We start from the raw sequence: 23,038 nt of genomic DNA, 5'->3' as shown, positions 1-23,038 counted from the left end.
CTCGGCTTTCTTGTATCGTCGAAACTTTTGCCTATAGGCCTCAGGAACCAACTCGTAAGACCCTAGAACTGCAGACTTCATCTGGTCATAATCTAAGCTCTCCTCAGGTGAGAGAGAAGCATACGCCTCCTGGGCTTTACCCGTAAACACACACTGCAGAAGGAGAGGCCACACCTCTGTAGGCCACTTTAAAGTCGTTGCTACCCGCTCAAACAGCACAAAATATGTCAACATCTCGATTCATTTGCATTAAAAAATTTTAACGCATTAAAATTTTTAGATTAATCGCATGCATTAACACGTTAATGTTGACACCCTTAATATATATATATATATATATATATACATATACACACACACACACACACACAGCCCTTGTTCAAACTGTCAAAAAAAATCTGATATTTTCAAATATGATTCAAACCTCAAATGTAGGTGATTTGAAATGTGATTCCAGTCAGGCTTTTACACATTGTGTCTCAGTTGAAATGCTCTGGCCTCGGCCTTACTCTTATGATAACATCAAAAACGGTGAAGGAAATGACAGAAGTATACAGTATTCAAACGAAGCCGACTGTGACTACAACACTGAACATCAAAATATTTACCAGTCTAGTCCATCACACAAGAAAACTTTGCACCGTGAATTGACAGGGCGCTAATTTATGTAAAAACATAATAAAATAATACTGTGAAAGATGTAGTGAAATGAAAAGAATACATATTTATTTACAAAAACTACCTCACTGTAACAGAAGAGGACTGGACACAACAGGTTAGTAAAAGCAAAGGTGTTTATTTTAAGCACAGAGAGTTCGGGTGATGAATCCAGGCAATAATACGGGGAGTAGTAATGTTGTAGAGAAGTTCTTGAGCTTGGATGAGTGGTTGATCTTTGTATCTGATCGTTTCAGGAACTGGAACGGACATGAGAGGAAGCACACACCTCAGTCTTCCGGAGCCTGGGAGAGACGGGAGAACTCTCAATGTAGGTATAGCAAGTCAGAGAGTCCTCAACGTATGAACGAGATCAGACAGTGAAGGTGTCTGAGGTGTGTGCTTATATGCTGCTGGTAATGAGGTGCTTGATTGAAGACAGGTGTTCAGTATTCAGAACTATTCATGAACTACAAGTCATGGCATTGACCTACAGTGTAACAATAAATAAAAAAGTCTGCTGGATCCTAAATTCACATTTTAACAATTACATACTATGCGTGATCTGCTGCAACGATGTCCTGCAAGAAAACAAAATCACAATCAGAAATAAAATCTAGTAGGTTTAAACACACAAGTCGTACTGAATTATGAAAACAAAGGACAGGATCATATAAAACAACATCTTTATTTTCGAAGCACAGCAGTGTGATCATGTAAGCACATGCTCAGACACACTGTAGACTACAGGAGTGTATAGAAGCTGAGGGTGTTTACAGATAGAAATAAGGCACTTCTCACACAGTAATACAATATATCTTACCGTACACTGAAACCCATGTGCACCGAATGTTGGATCAGCATAAAGTATCTCTCTCTCCATCCTGAACTGTTTTAATAACAATCAGACATTTAATAAACCTAACTGCATTTAATAGACTTGACTGCGTTTTGTTTGTTTGCTTGTTTAATTTTTGCATGCCAATACTTGCCTTCATTTCTTAGTTGTTTACACTTTTTGTGGTAAATCAAACCTGCAACTACAGCTATTAACACCAGCAGCGCTAGAATAACAGCTATTGACTTCACGAGACGTGAACGGCCATCCAGTGCTGTAATACACAGAGAAAACAGTCATTAGTGTAATCTGAATACAATACACTTTAAACTTTAAAGAACAATATTATTGTGATGCAATATTTCATTGAACATATTACACTTCACCTAAACAGGTATTCAGGTAAAGTACTTGAATATTTAGATGTTTAAACTGGGTCTTTACTTCATAGCTCACAACATGTCTGATATTCTGCAGTATCTTCAATCATTACAGAAATTATTTGATGAACGTTGTTTTTAACTTTGTTAAAGTATTTCCCTTTGAAACAGGATGTTGGGTGGGACTAAAGGTGTGTCATCATTTAAACCATCAATAAGCTTTAATTTAATTAAGACAAACTTCACATTTTGATTGGCTAAACAAACATTTGTATGTGATAATATCTGTGCATGATAACAATGAACTGTCAATATGTCAGATAACATTACAGATGAGAGAACGCAAATAGTTCACCTTATGGACTAAATATTATAAAACACAATTTTGATTAATTAAAACACAATTAGAGGAAAAGAGACAATGTGATACCTTGACTGATGTTGAGATGTTGAGTCTGGTTTCTGATGGGATTGTCTGATGTATTTCTCCCAACGTCAGTCAACTCTCACAATATCAAAAATCGAGGTGCGAAAACAACAGGATGTTAAATTATGGCAAAATGACAGAATGCTAATTTTTTAATTAACTCTGCATTTAAGACAAATTAATATATAACCAGAATGAAAGTATTGAAGCAGAAAATTGCATACCATAGACTTTAATATTAAAACGCTTGAATGTTTCTATGTTTCCATTTCTGATGATGGCAAATTCATAACGTCCAGAGTCTTTTATGCTGATGTTCCTGATGGTGAGAGATCCAGTCTGATTATCAAGCTGAAATCTGTCTCTGAATCTGTCATCATCACATTTGGTCATTTTCGTTTCTTTGTGTTGAGCTACACATAGATGATCTGCATCACCAGATTGCCACCGTATCAGATCATCACTTTGTATTTCAGTAACATCGGGGAAAAATGTCACAGAATCTCCCTCCATCACTGAACAATTCTTTTCAACTCTTACATCTGTAAAACACAATTATCCAGTTTAATCTTGATAATCATTATAAATTGAAAATTCTTCTCATCCTGTTAGCATTATTAGGTCAGAATTTCAGAGGTTTTCATTATATAGAATTATAAATTCTACTCACACGATCTGGAAAAGAATTGTCGTTGAGTTTGAGTGGCTGTGTATCTGTCGCTGAAGCTCCAGATAATGTGTGACCTGCTCTCCTTGTTCTTAAACCCCTCATAACTGTCAGAGGTAGAGATGATCCTTTCATAGACCTCAGGGGTGTGAATATTTGGAGACCCAAACATCCATACAACATAATCGCCTCGCTGCGTTTCATTAATATCATTGTGAAGAATGATGAAATCTCTCTCAGTCACTCGTGTCATCATTTCATCCCTCGCAAAATCATTCACATCTGGTAAAAAGTTGAATTAAAGCAATAGCTATAATATGGTCTGTGATGAAAACTGTTAAAGCATCTGAAAATTAATCTTAGCCACTGCATGCAAAGTTGCAGCCTTTGTGTGTGTGTGTGTGTGTATGATAATCTATTCATTATTCAAAAAAGACAAATCTCAGTTATTCTTTTGGTCACCAAGAGTTTTGCATACATTCAGGCATATAGTTTTTGTCAAATGAAACGGTAAAATGCTCATTAAGTGACTAAGGGCAGCTCTGGAGATGAGTTAAGTTCATGTGTTCAATGTCATATAATGAGACAACAAGACACTGAAAACAGAGCGCGTTACTGGAATTTGAGATGAAACCGCGCGTCGTCATTGATTTACACATAAACGTATTTAAATAGTATTTTACGGTTTAATATTCACAGACACGAGTCCATATCGCAATTTGATTAAGCGTACTGACATGCTTTTAATTTATTTATCCAAAACTTGCTTAATTTCGTGACATTCCTCGTTATACAGTAAATTCCAGTCGATTTCGTCCGCGTTAAGCGCATCGCTGAAATCATGACGCGCTGAAGTTATTTCGCGGATCCCCTGACTATAAAACACGCCCCACTTTAAGAATCCTTGGATTAGAGTACTAGAAGATAGAGCTAAATAATAATAATAATAATAATAATAATAAACTCACCATCCATACACAGATTAAAACAGAACAAAGCAAGAAAAAAATGTAAATTCTTCAGCAGTTTGAATAGATGAAGAGTAAACGTGCTCTCATCGGCTGTTCTGCTCATTGTAAAGATCCTACCAACAAACTAACTGCATTAATTTCATCTAAGTGTCATAAGTCATCTTCTAGACTTCTACTACAAGACAAGCCCAAAAGAAAACGAAAATGCACCTGCGTGACACGTGAGTTGTGACGTTGACAGATGTGTCAGTGCTTCTAAATCAAACACCACACACACTTTAGAAAAGCAGGTTATTAGTGGGAACCCTAGTATCCTGACTCAATTTGAAAGAAGGTAACACTTTATTTTAAGGTGTCCTTGTTACATGTTACATGTACTTACTATTATTATAATAATAAATTATGCATAATTACATGCAAGTAACCCTAAAGTAACACTAACCATATAGTAAGTACATATTGTTCATTAAAATTACTCAGTACCTAAATGTATAATTACACTGTAACAAGGACACCTTAAAATAAAAGTGTAACTTTAAAGAACATTTTATGCCAAAATGGTAATATATTTCCAGGTAATATGGGGGTCGTCCAGGACAGGTTTGAAAACCATTGTCTTAAACGATTGCATAATTATTTCATGTTTAATGCGTTGTTTCAATTTTTCTAGTTATAAAGTGTGTTTACGAGCTGCATAATTCATAAAATGTAATTAAAATAAAAATGGATGAAAACTAATTACTTAAAAATAAATCCATAAAATGATCTCATAGTGGGAACTCCTAAAAGGTTCCATATGAAGCACATGACAGAAGAAAGATTCTAAAACATTTTCTTCAAAGAAAGTAACAAAGAAACTGTATATATAAACACACACACACACACACGCGAGCGCGCTGGTTTGCTATCCTTGTGGGGACTCTCCATAGACGTAATGGTTTTTATACTGTACAAACCATTTACTCTATTGCCCTACACCAACCCTTCACCTAAACTTCTGTATGATTTATAAGCTTGTTTCCCCATGTTTCACGTGTCTTTGTTTGTCGCAGGAGTATTTGGATACACAAAAGACAGCAGTCAAATTAATTCAGTCGAGTTTAACCTGTTTCAACAGCAAAAGAGAAACTAATCCAGCTAACATTCTCAGAACTTATGTTAAGAACTGGCTAATGTTCTGGCAAGCTTCTCTCAATGTTAAGAACAAACATTCTTCCAGTAACTTTAATATAATGTTTGTTCAAAGTTCTGTGGTCTTTAATAATGATTATACATTATACATTTTTCATGGAATGTTTTCTGTGAAATGTTTTAGTTGGATGCTCATGTAACATTTTTAAAATGTAACTGCTTGTTTCAGAATGTTCAGAGAACAATGTCCCCCCAGTGTTTGCAAAATGATAGAGAGGAATGTTTCCAAAATGTTCCATAACCAAGAAAAAAAAAATGTTTCTAAAACATTTAGAAAACTGGATGTTTTGAACATTTTAAACATTCAGAAATACATTTTTCATAACTCAACATGAACATTAGCATAACATTCGGTATATTTTTGTTAGATGGGAAGGACTGTTGAAATGTCAGTTGAAATACTAAATGAGAACATCTATGTGACCACCAAATGTCAGAATTCAAAGTAAGAAACGTTGCAGCGGGGCTGAACCGGAGAATGTAGTGGACTGGAAATTTCCCTGAATGCTGCTTTAAAGGTTGTAAGTTAAGATACTAGCAGGCTCATCAAAAACCTCAGTGGTTGCAAACATTCATTTCGTGGCAAGACATGTAAATTGTATTTTTTGTGGTTCATCTTTTTTAAATTGTATTTTTCCCCTCTGAAACATGACTGATTTTGCAGTGGGCACCTTTTAGAAATGATGTTAAATCCATACACACATTGCTGTCATTTACTGGGACAGTTGCACTCTGTGCTCTAGGGGTCAGCATTTAACTTCCTTCACATCATTTCATCTATCAGCAGAGTCCAGAAGAGGACTTTATTCATATGTACATGTACAGTGAATTGCTCCTCTGGGAATCTCACTAGAGCTCAATGCACATTACAACAGCTGTAATTATGGAAAGTGGCATATTCTGAATTGCTACAGTGCTGTACAGTGGCATTTCAGCTTACAATTGTTGTCATTATGTGTCAGTTGTTACATTGTTGTCATTATGTGCAATCATCATTGTTTTAGATCTTGATCAAAGTGTGCTACAGGTGGTAATTAAATACATATTTTAAAAACAAAGAGAGTATCTTAAAAGCATATTTTAGTTCATATGCATGGTGTCCCACAACAGAGTACACTTAGCCTAGATTTTCTTAAGATTATCTTAAGAAGTACTAAATAATTTTTTTGTATATTAAGTAAAAAAATAGTGCGTGAAAATAGAGCATTTTAAGTGCTCTAATTCCCAAAAATAATTGATTTAAAACTTTTTGTCATAATACCAGAAAGGAGCCCAGCAGTGTGATCGTGGAAGCACAAGTTCACATACACCATAAAAATGTAAGGAAGCTGAGGGTGTTTGCATACTGAAAAAAGACAGTTCACAGTTACACAATATATCTTACCATACTCTGAAAAGAGTAAAGAATGTTGTATCAACATAATACATCTCTACATCCTGAATCTGAACCATTTTAATAAAAAAAAAAAGCATACATTAAATAAACAAATACAGTTGAATCTACTTGAAAGTTTATTTATTTATTTATTGGCATGCCAGTTCTTGCCTTTTTCCCCATGGTTGTTTACATCTTCTGTGGTAAATAAAAACCTACAACTACAGCTACAGTAACACCTATAGAGTAACAGCTATTGCCATTATGAGACATGAACACTTGTAATACACAGAAAATAGTTATCAAATACAGTGTAAAATTTAAAATAAATCATCATGATTATGGAAATGTGATTTTAACATTTAGGTTTCAACTAAGCAGGTGGTTATTTATTCTAGGGGGCATATAAGAAAATACTTTTAAGAAATCTTGGGAGCCAAAAAATATTGGACCCCATTAACTTCCACTGTAGGGGAAAAAAAGTATCTTTAAAGTATCTTCTTTTATTGCTCCCCAGAAGAAAGTAAGTCATAGGTTTGGGATGGCAGATTTAAAAAATCAGTCCAGTACATAGAAACTTTATTTTTGATGAAATGAAACCAGTTACACTGAGATATACATATAACTAAAGACATTTTAACTTAAATGTAACACAAGAATGCCCTAGTACTGTTGTTTAGTGTTTATAAAGCACACAATAATGATGATGAAGTCATGTTTCAACACTTGCTGATCTTCTCGGTGGTTTTACTAGCTGGTTGCTTTCAGTAGGTCTGCCAAGTGTATACTGTATGTATGATCACACTCTCCTAATTTGAGGCATCATTCATGTTTGGAGCACAAACCATAACTGTAAAGGTAACTAGTAACTACATATAGTTATAGTGATGGTTGCCTTAAATGGACTGAGCTGTCTGGGTCCTGAATACTGAACGCAGCATAAAGTTCCTCGTCCTGAGGAAACTCTGCATCAAACATGTACAAGAGTTCAGGCTCTGAGTCTGGGTTCAACCTATAGAAGAAAACAGAACCAGCCTCCCGGTCCAGGAACACACCGAGTTTTCTGGTGGACTCTGTTTCAAGTGGTTTAGTTAGTGATTCAGTCTTTTTGTCATGAGCCACACATACATTTTTTGAGCAGCATAAACACCATGACATCTTATTGTGTCCCAGACGTACGGTGTCATTCGCACCCTTCCTCTTGATTCCCTTACAGGCCACACCCATGTGCACACCTGTCCCGATCACATCCGCCGTAAAGAAGCAGCGTCCTGACAGCGGCTGGCAGCACAGGACCTGGTTGCACTTGTCAAATCTTTCATCATTAGCAGGAAGCTGTTGCTTCTCTCTCTTACGAACAGCTACTGTGTTGTCCTCGTTCAGATAGAGGTATTCGTTAGCCGTCTGAGGGTCAAAGGTGAGCATGACAGCATCTAAAACAAAGTGAGATTTTTCAGAAAATGTCAGATTAAATATCTACAATTAGCATTAGCAGCATATTGAGTGTAAATGATGTAAAACACTTGATGTAAATCACATGCCATATTCCATTTAAAGCTACTTTAAACAGCATTTTGGTAATTCTTTCATTATTTTAATGTGGACATGTTTTTATAAGCTCATGTAAATTAGAGATACACAGTTTTCGCACTTCAATAACGCATCTGTCACACTGCAAGTACTTTTAAAATGAAATGGAAAAAGGTGTTAAAAATGGTGAAGCAGTTACAGTGTCTACAAATACACATTAATCTACATTTTAACCTACAGTCTTTATGTTGACCCATGTTTAAACTCACATTTGTACAGTCCTGGTTGGTGATTACAGACTCCTCCAGTGTAAATTCTAGTTAGAGTTAGAGTTAGAGTTAGGGTTAGTATGGGTTAATATGTTAAGACAAGAATTGCACCATTGCACATTTATTGAAGCACATTTTAAACATGAATGGATACACTGTAAAAAAAAAAAAAAAGTTCAGCCAACTTAAAATTAAGGCAACAAGCTTCAGCAGATTTTTTAGTTTACTCAACTTGTTGTTTTGAGTTTATACAACAAAAAGTTGAGAATCTCCTACAAAAATAAGTTGAGAGAACTCAAAAATCTGCTGAAGCTGGTTGCCTTAAAATTTTAAGTTGGCTCAACTTTTTTTTTTTTTTCACAGTGTAGTCTCTTCTTCGACAAAGCATTCTCATTTTTAACTTCACTTTAGTCTCCACCTACAGTGCTTGTGTATCAAAGTTGCCTAAAGGAAGTATACTTGAACACAAAAGTGAACAATTCACTGAATGGCTAGGAAGAATCAAAGTCCTCACTACATGTTACATGGGATCCAGCGATGTTCATTCCAACCTTCCACTTGAACCAATACCAGATAAAAGCTACATACCTCAGTGAGGGCAGCTTATCCTTCAATAGATGAACTTTCTTTTCCATGATATTTCCAAGTTCATTATACTGCAGGTCCAGTTCTCTCAGACTGGGTTTCAAAGATGACAGCAACTTCAAAACTCCTTCTTGAATCTGACAGCCTGAAAGTCTATAAAGCAAAATCAGATTTTTGAAAATCAACATTATGTGCTTCAAACACTTTAGCATATTTTCAAACTTACCATAGATGTCCTTACAACATCTATTTAACTCACCTGTCTGGGCTCTAATGTTTGCAGTTAGTTTTACTTACTTCAGAACTTCAAGATGACACTTAGTGCTTCGCAGCCCAGCCGAGAGGATTTTTACTCCTTCGTCTTCTAGATGATTGTCACTGAGGTCCAGGATTTTCAGATTCTCATTTGATCCTGAAAGCACATCCTTGATCGGCTCCATGTCCTGACTATGGAGGTTGTTGTGGCTGAGGTTCAGCATCTGAATCTGGCATTTGGGATCACAGAAGGCCTGAGAAAGTTGCTTCAGTGCAGACAATCCCAGACTATTGTGGCTCAGATCAAGATGAGTCAGGTGAGAGTTTAGTGAGGTCAGGAAAGGCACCAGGATATCACAGTGTTTCTCTGTAAAGCCGCTTCCTTTGAGCCTGTCAGTATTGCATTTAAATTGTTACAATTTTGCATGTAAACTCTGTTCGACTAAACTTTGATTGGGAATATTTAATGATACATTATGAAGATGTTTACAGACAGTGTCGGGAAAAATTACTTTTAAAAGTAATGTGTTACAGTATGCATTATGGTTTAAAGTAATACATTATGTAACTTTTGCGTTACTTTTTGTCACCTGAGCTGGGCTTTTTTATTTGTTTTTTAATAACAAAAAACCCACAAGTTATATTTTTTGGCAACTGTGAGGACCCTTGTAATGTATTACCCCCAACACTGTTTACAGATGTTTTCATAATACTTACATAGCCTTTCTGAAGCATATAATGGCTGGAGAGAATCTCTGAAATCCTTCTAAAGTGATGTTGAATTTCCTGAGGACAAACTCAACATGGTCTGTATCTGACATCACAAACCGGAAAGCCAGAAGCGTGCACTGGAACAGCGTGAGGGGCTTTTTGGTCCGTGAGCATTCAAGATCTGGCGTCTGCAAAAAAGACCTGTCCTTGAGCTCCACGATGCAACGAACAAGACTAAAGCATCTCTCAGGGAACAGATCTTTCCTCCTCAAACACTTAATGTACTTGGTCACTTTTTTGTGATCTTCTAAACTACTGTCTTCCAATCGAGGCAGGAATCCTTCGAGTAAATGTCTGCTGGAATCACAAGAAATTCCGAAGAGAAAACAGTTAAAAAGATCCAAGTGTTCATTTTTGCTTTCCACGGCCACATCAATCACGCTTTTGAGAAAATCAGACAAATTAGACATTTGTCCCTTTTTCGCTTTAGTTAATCCCAGTGAGTCTTGATTTCCTGATAGAAATTCATGAAAAACATACAAGGCTGCAAAGAATTCCTGGACACTGCGATGGATAAAGCTGAAATGTTTAGTCCTGTTATATCCAAACTTGCACTCAGAGACACAGGTAATGAGGCCAAGATATCGAAGAGCTTCATCAGGAGTGATGAAATATTTCCTCAAGTCTTCTTTACTGAACATGGTATTCTGTTCCTTCAGCTTCCAGTATGCCAACGCTGCCAGTTTCTTAATCAGTTCTTTGTGCTGTATGAGAGCTTCTTCTTGTGACACACTTTTCCCTTGATATTTGTTGTGGCTTAACCTAGTCTGAATGAGCAGATAGTGGATATACATTTCTGTCTGATTTGAGGGCATGTCCATGTCTTTAGTTTGACTTTTAATGATGGTTTTCAGAACAACCGATGAAATCCAACAAAAGAGGGGTATTTGACACAATATCCACAGGCTCTTATGAGACTTTAGGTGACAGATTACTTTTTGGGTTAGATCTGGATCCTCAAACTGCCTCGTGAAGTACTTCTCCTTTTGTTCATCTGTGAATCCTCTGATCTGCGTGACATATCCTTGTCTGAAGATCTCAGATGGAAGCTGTTCAGCTGCCACGGGCCGGCTGGTGATCCACAGGTGTGCGGATGGAAGCAGTTTTCCTCTTAGAAGGTTTGCTAGGAGGACATCCAGTGTGGCTTTTTTAGTAACATCTGACAAAATGCTGGTTTGAAAGCTCAGTTCATTTTTATATTCATCCAGACCATCTAAGAGGAACAGAACTTTTCTATCACAGATCCAGTCAGAGATCGGCCTCGCCTCTTTGAATTCTGGGTAAAAGGCACAAAGCAGGTCAAAAAGACTCTGGTTTTCCCCCTCACGCAAGTTCAGCTCTCGGAATGGGAGCAGAAAAACAAGCTCTAGATCTTGATTGGCTTTTCCGCTCGCCCAGTCGTGGACAAACTTCTGCACAGTGACCGTTTTCCCGATTCCGGCAATTCCTTTCGTTAAAACAATCTTCATGGTTCTATTTTCTTCCAGGGGTGGTTTAAGAATGTCATTGTAGTTTATGACTGTCTGCGCTGATGTGCTTAAATCATTCGTCGTCTCAATCTGCCAGATCTCCTGTTCTTTAGTGATGGGGTCTGACTCATCATTGATGATGAACAGCTGTGTGTAGATCTTATTTAGAGAGACTGACTGTTGTAAGCTTCCCTCCAAAATCCTCTCAGAATCCTTCATCATTCTTGATTTCATCTTATTCTTTACGCTCTGAAGAGTTTCTAAAAATCAGGACAAAGTCATGTGATTACCAGAAGTATTGCATTTATGAATGAACAGTTTTATTGAGCAAGAGTTTTGACATCTTTTCTCACTCTTACCATTGTTGTTTATTGAGGTAAAGTTTGACACCTGTTGCTAAAAAACAAACAAACATACAAATCAATATAAAAAGTATATATAAGAATATACACTTAAGCCATTTCTTAAATGAGCAATTCAGCAAAATGAGCAATATTACAGTATTTTAATGATCAAACACTCACCACATTGACGTTCACTGTAACATCACCAGCTATTTTGGATCCTAGTATGTTTGGAGAAACTACTGTGCCACCATTTTTCTGGTCAATTCTGAAATCTTGAAGATACTGGTCTGAATTTTGAATTGTTGGTTGTCTGAGTGATGCATGTTGTGGAATGTCGTCCTGCTGTTGAAGTGCCATGTTTCCAAACTGTGTTTCAATGCTGTTACCATCTGTTTCAAAAATACATAACCAACACAGTGCAAATGTTGCAGTAAAGCGTATTAAAGACTGAGCATTTTCTTATAACAAAATAAATGAGAAATATTTTCCTACTTTCGATACATCTGTTTTTTCTTTCCATATTCATTCTCTTTCAGAGGGTCTTCCAACCTCCTAGTTGTTCTGCTGTGTTAGGATAAACAGTTTATGATTAATTGTTATGCTTTATAATTAAGGTTTACATTTGAAATCAATGTTTGGGATCTTTTAATGTTTTTGAAACTTTTAATGTTTTTGAATTAAGTCTTTTATCCTTACCAAGGCTGCATTTAACCTATTTTATCTAAATGCAGATATTATTATTATATTAAATATAAATATAAATATTATTATGGAAACTGTTATATATATATTTTTTTTTCTAAATTCTTTAATGCATAGAAAGTTCAAAAGAACAGCATTTACTTTAAAACCCTTCCATGCATGAATTATTAAATCACAAAGTAATATTTTTCACATGTTTGTTTTGACTTTTAAACAAGTGAAAAATCATTCCAATAACTTTTTGGCGGTGGGCTATTCATACACAGGTGAGCACACACACCCTTCCACCACACACTCGAACACAATCAGTGCACATATATACATGCACTCATACAGTATACATGCCTATACTTTTATATGACCTAAGAAATAAATATAGACTGTAAGCATTTAAATCAATGATAAAATCTGAAGACTATTATTGCTGTTCAATAAATCTATTCAAGTGTAAATTGTATTATAATTTTGATAAAACATGCAAAATAAGACAGAATCTATAGGCCCAATAGGCAAAATATACATTTTGGTGCATGACGTCCACAGGAGTGGACAGATATATTTTCTGTCACAGAAAAAAAATGTACAGGAACAATATTGTTAAAATCTGGATGAAAGTATTTCTGACATCCTATTTCATCCTATTTTGTGCTTGTCTATTTTTTTTTTTTTTTTTTAGAATAAAAGGATTTAATACTTATTGCTGAGGTACTTGGTGCATCTTTCCTCTGCCTAATACAACATCTAAAAAAATAAAATAAAAAAATAAAAAAGATACAAAGACAAAAATGAAATGGAATCTTAGACAACAAAGGGCATAATATCTTGCATCTTAAATAAATAAATCAGAAAAAGTTTCTCTCATCATTAATTTTTACCATCGGATATTCTACACAATCACTGTTATCTTATATATGGGGTGTAAATACTTTAAAAGTTTTAAATTGGCGATATTATAACATCACAAGCCTGACTGCACACCTCAATGATCACTTCCCTTTTTCTTAACAGTCCAGAACGGAAATATACCGGCACATCTACCTGTAGGCTAGTGGCGCTTGATCGGTTTCTTCTGTAATAAAGGGCTCTTCTCCTCAGTCGTGTCCTTCAAGTTGATTGTGTTTTCGCGTTGCATCACTGAGCATTCGTTTGCGTGTATATTTCCGTGTCTTGAACCTAAACTGTAAAAAGCGCGCGTGCGACTGAAGTGGATATTAGGTGGCGAGCGTGAGGTCGAAATAAGGCTCTGATAAGTAAACGAAAGTGAAAGTGACGTGACATACGGCCAAGTATGATCCATACTCGGAATTTGTGCTCTGCATTTAACCCATCCAAAGTGCACACACACAGCAGTGTGAACACACACACCATTTATGCTGCGGCGCCCGGGGGAGCAGTTGGCACCTCAGTCGTGGTATTGAGGTGGAGAGAGCGCTGTACATTCACCTAAAATCCCTGCTGGCCCGAGACTCGAGCTCGCAACCTTTGGATTATATATATATCAACCTGATCTCACAGAATTCCGTGTAATGTTCACGGACTTAATTAACCCCGAATCTGTGGTGGTATCACGGAATCGCCGAAAATTCCGTGCTGGGCTCACAGAAGGCATCAGCCGTGGTCCATGCACGGATTCACTGGTTCAACACCAGCGCTGCATCGGACCACGTAAAAAGAGTGACTCCGATGCAGTTACACTTTCACTGGAGTACCTGACCCACCCCTACCCTAAACCTACCCAGTTCTGAACAATAATGATGACGATAAATTTCCCAGTATCGCGTCGGCATATTGATGCTAAGGGTTTCCGTGCGTGGTTCACGGCTGATGCCTGTCACTGACTTACATTGGTATCACTTCTGTGAGCCCATCACGGATTTTTTTCTGTGAGCCCATCACGGAATTTTCGGCGATTCCGTGATGCCACCACAGATTCGGGGTTAATTAAGTCCGTGAACATTACACGGAATTCTGTGAGATCACGTTGATATATATATACAGTATATATATATAGATAGATAGATAGATAGATAGATAGATAGATAGATAGATATAGATAGATAGATATAGATATAGATATAGATAGATCTATCTATATATCTATATATCTATCTATCTATAAATAAATATATAAATTAAATGTGCTTCATGTGATAATTTCCATTAACTGTTATTTTATTATTATTATTATTAATATTATTTATTATGTTTTTTTAAACAAAATAATACACGTATAACAGGAGGCTACAGTCATTTTAAGTGTTATGTCAAGTAAACTCCATAGAAAATCAGGTTACCACTTTTTCTTTTCTTTTTTATATATATATATTTATTTGTGGCATGTTTGCCTTCATTTCGCAACCTTTGAGTAATGACAGGAAGCAAAGTGGGTCTACCAGCCAAAAGGAAGTCTTTGGGAACAACTTGCCTACTAACAACAGAGCGTGTGTAAAAGTGCATAAAAACTATGCCAGCAAGAATGCAAGCTGTTATCAAGGACAAGGGAGGCCATATTCAAAGTAAAAATAAAATATATATTTTTTTTTTGGTTATGATGTGTTAATAAAGATTAGTTGTTTTAGTTTGTTGTTTGCCTAATAAATGACAATACGATTTTTGGTTTTAAACAGGTGGTTTGACAGGTGGTCTAATCAATTTGTTTAGCACTGTATATAGGCCTAGCTACATAGATTTGTGAGGATTTTAACGGAAAACAAAACTTACAAACTCGTCTAGACTCTGCCCCTTTCCTGTTTTGTTTGCCAACGGCTGCAAAGTAGCGGATTCACACATCCATATGCGAAGCAGTTTCATTCCGGTTGAACAGACAAACTTATGAGAAACCACACAGCACACTCCTAGAACCTGCTTGAGTAATATATGGGCGTCGAAACGAAAACGCAAGGCTTCCCGCAGTACTGTATGATTAATTAGGCGATAGATCAGAGAAAATGAAAAACAGTACGTTCTGATGAAAGGGTAGCCTATATAGAGACCACAGATAGACGTTTGAGAATGCATTGCTTTCATTTTTATTTATTTTTTTTACGGAGAAAATGTATTTGAGTGTTGCCCCGATCCCCCTCTCCCATCCAAAAATTTTGATGACCAAATAAAACATATTTGCATAAATCTGTAAACTGTGTGATGAAAACGCACATACAAATATACAGAAATCCTAAATGTATATATTTTTTAAAATCACAAAGTCATTGGGGGAGAGCGGGGTGAGTTTTTTTGACTTGCGTTGTGTTTAAAGTGAGCTTATGACAGTAATGATCCAACTTAAATATGTACATTAATTACAGAATGTGGTGCATCCTTGGGTGTCACTTCGGGTCTAAAATAAACTGCTTTCAAAATATGGCTTTCAAAAAACAATAATGAAAAAAGAAAAGAAAAAAAAGTGCCCTCTTGGCTCAACTTGCCCCGAGTGAGAGGTAACTGAGCCTAGCGAGAGGGTAAGTTAAGTCACATGGAGGTAAACTGCGCCATTGATTATGTTGAAGTATTGAATATTTTCACCTCATGATATATATAAAAAAGAGAAATTCAATAAAAAATTATTCTTAAAATCTAGGTGTGAGCCTCTGGGGTGTTTCCCTGCCTGTGGCTCAAGATGCTGGTTAGGATCCAGCACCCTAACACAATAAAAGTTTGGCTAATAGAGTGGATGGATATGATTTCTTAAAAGTTCTGTTTAAAGATACAGTTTAAGGCATTTTCAACAGTATAGCATATTACAACCTCCTAAAGCACAAACACATGCATGATGTTGCAACCTGGTCTAGAAATTCGTACCTCTGCACACTTTTTGTGCGACACCGTTTTACGTACCTTGCTGCACGTTTCGCCGCAGTTTCAAATAGAAATGTCCACTGAGTGGCGCTAAAACACAGGTTCAATATGTGAACCCTGGCACGTTTTTATTACGTAGATACGTATTGCTGTTTTTTTATTACGTTGCTTCAGATACGTATTGCGGCGGTTCAGAATTCAAATATCCGGGGACTGTCGCTAAAACTTAATGCTCTATCGTGTTGAAAATACGCCCTACACCAAATCCAGCCCTAAACCTACCCGATAGTGTTAACAAATGCAAAACTGATATAAAAACATATTAGCTGATGCAACTGTGCCATTTGAACTTCCTCCCACTAAACATTGGACGTCGGATAGACGTGCAGATCATGTCTATATTGGGTCCGTCGGTCCATGACCAATTCTGGACATCTATTCCGACGTCCAAACTAGGTCCTCTATTTGGACGTCTAACCATGACCCAAATTGGACGTCAGATTGACGTTCGACATTTGACCTTTGAACTGGGTATTTTTTTGGACGTCATTTGGACGTCTAGGTGCAGGAAATTTACATGATTGTATGTAATGTTTTTTTTATTTACAAATATCAACATTGTTGTTATCAACATGATTGATACATATGAATACAGATTTTTTTTAATAAACAGTCACGATTTATTATGTGTATGCCAAATAGGCCATGTTTTTTTTTTTTTTTTTTTACATTTTCCTGTTGAATCTAGCTGCTGAGCCAAACAAAACACAGGACTACAGTTATAGAAGTTAAGTAAAAATTATATATAAAATAAGTCTAAATTTGACGTTGAAAAGACGTCCACAAATGACCACATTTGGACTATAAATAGCCCTTACACGGAAGTCCCACGGACGTCAATATATGACGTGCTGTAGACGTCGAAAAAAGACGTCGCCTGGCGTTACAAAACAACCCCTTCAGTGGACCTAAATTGGACGTCCAAAAATAACATGGAAAAGACGTCACTCCGACGTCACATGGCGCAGTGGGCTTTTATGCTGATTTTAATTGCTTTGTGGTACCGTATAGTGTCACGGGATTCAAACCAGTGCTTCTCGTCTCTTAAGTCCGTTTCCGTACTCCATGAGCCACCAAACAAACTTATCAGCTATGAAAACCCATACATATGAAGCTGGATGTGTGCGATTTTAACGTTTGAAAGCATCAGTTTTCAAATCTCCGAGCATATTAATATTGTTTTGAAGTCATAGCATCATATTATTCGAGTAATTGTGCCAAAATTACGCTTTATTGATCGCAACTCTGTAAATCTGTGTGAAAGTTTTCATTTATTTTGGAAACTGCAGTGATATGTACTCATTTTGATTTTATTTACAAGTGATTCATACAGTACATATTTGGGAAACAAAACAAACATAAAAATCTTAAATGCGCATCAATTACAATCTTTCCTTTGCAGAGTTTGTTGTTATGATTTTTATCACCTGGGAAGATGATGTCTGGTTATTTATGTGCCTCTGTTACTCAATTTTTTCCCCTTAAAATTTGTGCACATTAACACTGGCATGTCACTGACATTATTTATTAAAGCCCAACTTGGATAAATGGATGGATTGCCATGATGTATCTGTGGAGGTTGACCTGGTAATCAAATCTGCATGGTCATGCTCTGAATTGCTGTTTGTGGAGTCAGGTGCCGCCGTTACATTAATGGGATCATGAACTGAGAAACCAAAATTCCCTTGATCTTTTGACAAATAAGAGGTCACTGTACTATATATATATGAAACTCATTGTCAATGCAATGTTCAAAGTTAATGCTGTGCTGACTATATTGGATCTGACAGTAATTTTGCACCACAAGTGTGAGTAACTGTTTTCAGGTGGTCACTATTGCTTTGTCTATTCTTACAGATCTTTTGATATTTAGTGAGTTATTTATGTGTTTTTGACCTAAATCACAGCAGCGTCCATCTATGAGGAATGTTGCTGTCAAATATACAAAACTATTGGCCAATCATAGCAGTGGCTGTTTACTTCCGAGTCTACAATCCGCCACCTATTCAAACAGAGCGTTCTGATGAGGGGGGTTAAAAACAGGAAAGAAAATAACCAGAAAATTACTTCTAAATTATTAATATACTATTAATATGCTTTTTTGATGTAAAAATCTTGATAACATTATAAATGGATCCCAGAGAACAGTACAAAATAAAAAAGCAAAAAAAAACAAAGGCTGTTCATCACCCCCTTCAAATAAATAAATAAAATAAAATGCACCATTAAAATGTTATTAAATGTTGTTTATTGAATGTGAAAAGGCAGAACATGAACTGCAGTCAGGGGCGCCCGGAACGCGATTTACCGAGGGGAACGTGATCTGTATGGAGGGGGAAAAGCCTCAAAACCCCCACCACCACCCCCGGACTATGTTCGCGATCCCAATTTTCAAAACATTTCAAAGATGTTCTAATCATCAAGGTCTTAAGATCATTTGACCAAAAATTGGTGAATATCAGATGAAAAACTGTGTAAAATAAAAAAAAGATTTAAAAAATGAAAATCCAAAATGTCAGACATTGCAAAGGCTTGGTCACACTTGTATCCAACCCTTTGAATTGTAATGTATGATATAATCATATAAAGAGACATCCTGAGAGATCAAGTAAAGGCAGATGATGGCATACCTAAACAAAGTTCAATGATGATGAGATGTTTAGTCTTACCAATCAGTGAATTGTTGACCACACAGCTGCAGTTGCCGTTATCCTTTCAGACATAAATAAGTAATTCAATTAGGTATGTTACAACAAAGAGAAAGTACAGGAAAATCATATACTGTAGAGAAATTTTTTAAATAAATTTATACAAGTAAATGTAGAATTTACCTCCCAAGAGCCATAAAATAAATAGCAAGCGATATAATAACCACAGCAAAGAATGGATGTAACTCTGTTTTCATAGCGGATGTCAATGCAAGCAGGCACAGTTGCACAGCTCTCAACTTTGACCTTTTTCTGATTTAAGTAACTTGCATCACAGTCTCATCAATCTGCCTCGCTCTGGGCTGTGCTGAAAAAAAGCAACACACCAATTCATGGAATTTTGAAGTAAGCAGACAATAAAAATAATGTGTTTTGTTTTATCAACTAACATATTTGATCATGTGATGCAGCCCAAAGTCACATCACATCCTGTTAAAAATTGGTGTAACTCTGACCTACTTTCACTATTAACAAGCAAGGGCAGAATGATCTGGGTTTTGGATCAGTCTTTTTGAGATTACAGTTGAGATTAAAGATTAACTAAGATATTGTTCTTTATTAATAAAGTATCTAAAACCTACTGGACCTTATTAATTCTTTCTAAGCTAGACATTTTAGTCAATAACATCAAATTATAAAACTTCAATAATCTTCATCAGCTTTATGCCTGCTTTTTTCCTGTATAGAATATATTCTGGTTTAATATTCCACTAGATGACTGCACTTCAGTCAAGAGCTTGATAAAAAGAAACACCCATTTTATGGAGTAGGCTACTTCCTTATGTTCTGAATTTGCCCTATTTGAAGGTAATTAGCTTAACTCAGCTCTCTTAGTATACAAGTGAACAAATAGCATGCATTAGTAGCCTAGGAGCCCAATACTCCCAAACACACCTGTTACCCATATTTTGGACATGACCCAGCAGTTGCGAACCACTGCTCTATGCTGTGAGAGACTGAACACAATAACAAACTTTCAGTGCTGGAATTGCTATTAAATTATATTGTGGCATCATGAGAGGCTGTGTTGTAGAGGGAAGGTATGTGCCATGTAGATGCTCCGTTGCACTCAGACAACAGCAAACTGCACAAATACATTCACATGTGAATGTTTAAAAGCTTTACCAATTTGCTTGTGTTATCTGACAAACTACCAAGAAATGCCCCCCGGCCTGCCACCTTTGTGCATCCTGTTGCGCCCTGGAGGTAAACGGAAACCAACGGAAACCTGACGTATTTACAGCATATTAATGTACAATACTGACAAATTTTCAGAATTTAAACGTATTGGTAACACCTAAAATGTAAATTAATTATGTATACGCACCTGCTTTACACCTCATAAAAAACTTTTGTATTCCACCAGAGAGGACTGCAGCTGCAACGCATCGTCATTTGGTTTACTTTTGGTACTGCTTTTGACATTTTGGCAAAAAGTAAATTATTGTGATTGCAATTTTCTGTCTGTCATGTTTTTCTTTATACTGTACAGAAATAGTAGGTTTAAGGGTAGGAGTGAGATTAGCGACTATAAATAAATATTTTAATACTATATTGTTAAGAAAAATCTTTTTTATATATATATATATATATATATATATATATATATATATATATTCGCTATAAAATGGGTAGGTTTAGGTTTGGGGTAGGTTAAGATGTCTAAAAATCTAAATCACTTATCGATAAAATGATACAAATGCACTGATACATATACCTTAATTATTTACCTTTTTTATCTAAAACTACGTAGCAAATTGTTATGTTTTAAATGTTGAAATACATCCAAATTGTACGTTTCAGCATCAATAAAAACAAACAAAGATGTACATTTTGTGCTATTAGTAGTAGGCCAGAACCACTGTACTAAAAAACTACTACTATTTCTGCCAGGGATGTGCAGGGTCAAGGGCAGGGTCTCAAAAAAGGCATCTATCACTACGGGGCAAACACAAACACACACACACTTTATTATTATGTAGTAATTATCAAAAGTGGCAATGTGATAAAGTCCTTTCGCGTCACCACCATTTTGCGTGTTCTTGAACTGGCTGCTTTCACTTCACATAATAGGCCTGTAGGTGAGCTTCATTTAACCAACTATGATAGTTTCATCAAACAATAAACAGTATTATCAATATGCAGTATGTAAATAAGAATAAATTAAACATTACTTAGAATTAATGCGACCTCTTCTGTTTTAACCTTTTCACATTTGTTTAAACAAAACAAAACTGAAAACAGTGGCTATGCAGTTTTTAACCGACTTAATACTGAGAAATGACCACTCCATATCACATAATGATTATGATGTAAAAAATATAATATCATTATTACATAAGTTTCGCTATTAAAAATTTATTCATTGAAGAAACAGAACTTATTTGAGCATATGCACTTGTAACAGGTAAAATTGTGTACTGGCCCTTTAAGTGCAGCTGCTCTGTTTCCCTGTGAAAAAAGCCTGCTAGAGACACTTAATAAATAACATTAGTTAATAAATTATATTAGTTGAGCTGACTCTTTTGTCATGTCTGTTTTACCTCATTATCGCGATCGTAACACAAGATATGTGGAGGATATGTAGGCTACTTCATCATATTAATGGAGTGATTAAATCTGTCACTTTGATCGAGATCGAAAATTTGTGCTGGACGTCTTAATATATAAATTTATAATAAATTTAAATATATACATATGTTTCGTTGATTTCTGTTCATTTCAAACGTCTTGGCACCGAGTGGCCACGGTGACTCATCTCAAAGTGTTTCTGCTAAAGGTTTTCTGATCGGTTAAATATTTAAAACTGATTCTGCCATCTTGTGGTCATTAATTATCGTGTCTTCGTATTGGCGATCAGAACAGAAAACGTCTTCATATTTAATTCAGTGCCTTTATTTGTTTTGCTTTTATTTTATTTTTTACTATTATTTTATTTATTACTTTATTTACTGAGCTTTACTGTCCTCCCATCTAATACCTACACTGTAAAAAATAATAATAATAAATTTAAATTAAAATTAAGGTAAGTGGTCGCAAACAATTTATTTGAGCTACATTTAATTAAAAAAAATATATATATGTTGAAAGTTAGTCAATTAAATTTGTTTATTTAAATGTAGCTAAAATAAATAAAGTGATTGCAACCACTTACCTTAAAACATTGAGTAAATTCAATGAAAGCGAAAGTAGTAGTAATACAGTCTACTTACAGATTATAAAGATACAGTAATTCTTATGTCAGTATTTGCAACCAATGCAGGCAAATGGATTATCAGTCCTATCCTTCAAAGAGCAATAGAGAAGCTTATACAGACTTTATTACCACCACTGATGTACCTTCACTGTCTGTACATTCACAGTGCAGTGCATCTTACCTGAAGGTAGGGGGCAGAATAGCTTTCAATCAGAGTTGGTCAGTTTTCTGTATGATGGAATATTGATCATGCCAGTGTTAAATTAAAATATAATTAAGATAATTTAGTTTAATTAAAATATATTTAAATATTGATGTTTTTGATGTTGTGTCAAACACTGTCCTACAAATAATAGTAAAACTTTTAAGGCAACCTATGTGTCCACAATCAAGTTTATTTACTAAACACAGGCAAGTGCAACATACAGGTTTTTGAGTCAAATCAGCCATAATTGATGAACTGGTTCAAAATCTCAGCAGGACGTTCTCCAGGAACAGGGCCACGTAATAAAAAAAAAGAAAAAAAAAGAAAAATGAAGATGCAGAAACACTGATACTATAAGCGTAATTTTCAAATGTTCAAAATAAACACCAACTGAGCACCGTGTCTTAACACCGTTATACAAATTAATTTGTTCTGTCCCAAGAAAATCACAAGTCTAGACAAGATGGTGCTTGGTTTTGTTGGCAGCTCTGTTGTGAACAGATGAATCAGATTTTTCTCAAATCTAGGCAGGACAATTAACTAGAGGAAAATGAATTGACAGTGCCACAAGAAATATTATGAAAATTTCTGAGTAAATGTGTCTGTGTCCTGATATCTGTCTGAAATGGTCTCAGTAGGA

At 35.7% G+C, this 23,038-nt stretch overlaps 2 protein-coding genes across 7 annotated transcripts; both read right to left on the bottom strand.

The window, feature by feature from the left end:
* Positions 1-799: 799 nt before the first annotated feature.
* LOC131529908 (uncharacterized) lies at positions 800-4,105 on the bottom strand. Of its 3 annotated transcripts, XM_058759909.1 has the most exons (7): positions 3,938-4,105; positions 2,973-3,251; positions 2,527-2,844; positions 2,306-2,380; positions 1,650-1,769; positions 1,481-1,546; positions 800-1,238 (listed from the first exon to the last, which is right to left on the bottom strand). In XM_058759909.1, exons 1-6 carry the CDS (start codon positions 4,041-4,043, stop codon positions 1,515-1,517), a joined length of 930 nt encoding a protein of 309 aa, XP_058615892.1. In that variant the 5' UTR covers positions 4,044-4,105; the 3' UTR covers positions 800-1,238; positions 1,481-1,514. The 3 variants fall into 3 exon arrangements, 2 of the variants coding, with proteins under 2 accessions (XP_058615892.1, XP_058615891.1); XR_009268249.1 differs by having other exon boundaries at positions 1,481-1,769; XM_058759908.1 differs by having other exon boundaries at positions 800-1,769.
* A 2,562-nt stretch (positions 4,106-6,667) lies between these two features.
* On the bottom strand, positions 6,668-19,158 carry LOC131529901 (NACHT, LRR and PYD domains-containing protein 3-like). 4 transcript variants are annotated; one of them, XM_058759897.1, is made up of 10 exons: positions 19,121-19,158; positions 18,959-19,001; positions 12,225-12,296; positions 11,910-12,121; positions 11,745-11,781; positions 9,863-11,645; positions 9,188-9,535; positions 8,894-9,043; positions 8,306-8,352; positions 6,668-7,939 (listed from the first exon to the last, which is right to left on the bottom strand). In XM_058759897.1, exons 3-10 carry the CDS (start codon positions 12,256-12,258, stop codon positions 7,386-7,388), a joined length of 3,165 nt encoding a protein of 1,054 aa, XP_058615880.1. In that variant the 5' UTR covers positions 12,259-12,296; positions 18,959-19,001; positions 19,121-19,158; the 3' UTR covers positions 6,668-7,385. The 4 variants fall into 4 exon arrangements, with proteins under 4 accessions (XP_058615880.1, XP_058615881.1, XP_058615879.1 ...); XM_058759898.1 differs by lacking the exons at positions 18,959-19,001; positions 19,121-19,158 and adding an exon at positions 12,955-13,883 and having other exon boundaries at positions 12,225-12,293; XM_058759896.1 differs by lacking the exons at positions 18,959-19,001; positions 19,121-19,158 and adding an exon at positions 13,129-13,883 and having other exon boundaries at positions 12,225-12,996.
* Positions 19,159-23,038: the final 3,880 nt, after the last annotated feature.

Source organism: Onychostoma macrolepis, chromosome 22 (genome assembly GCF_012432095.1).
Source record: "Onychostoma macrolepis isolate SWU-2019 chromosome 22, ASM1243209v1, whole genome shotgun sequence".
Taxonomy (NCBI): domain Eukaryota; kingdom Metazoa; phylum Chordata; class Actinopteri; order Cypriniformes; family Cyprinidae; genus Onychostoma; species Onychostoma macrolepis.
This window is presented reverse-complemented; position numbering and strand designations above follow the sequence as displayed.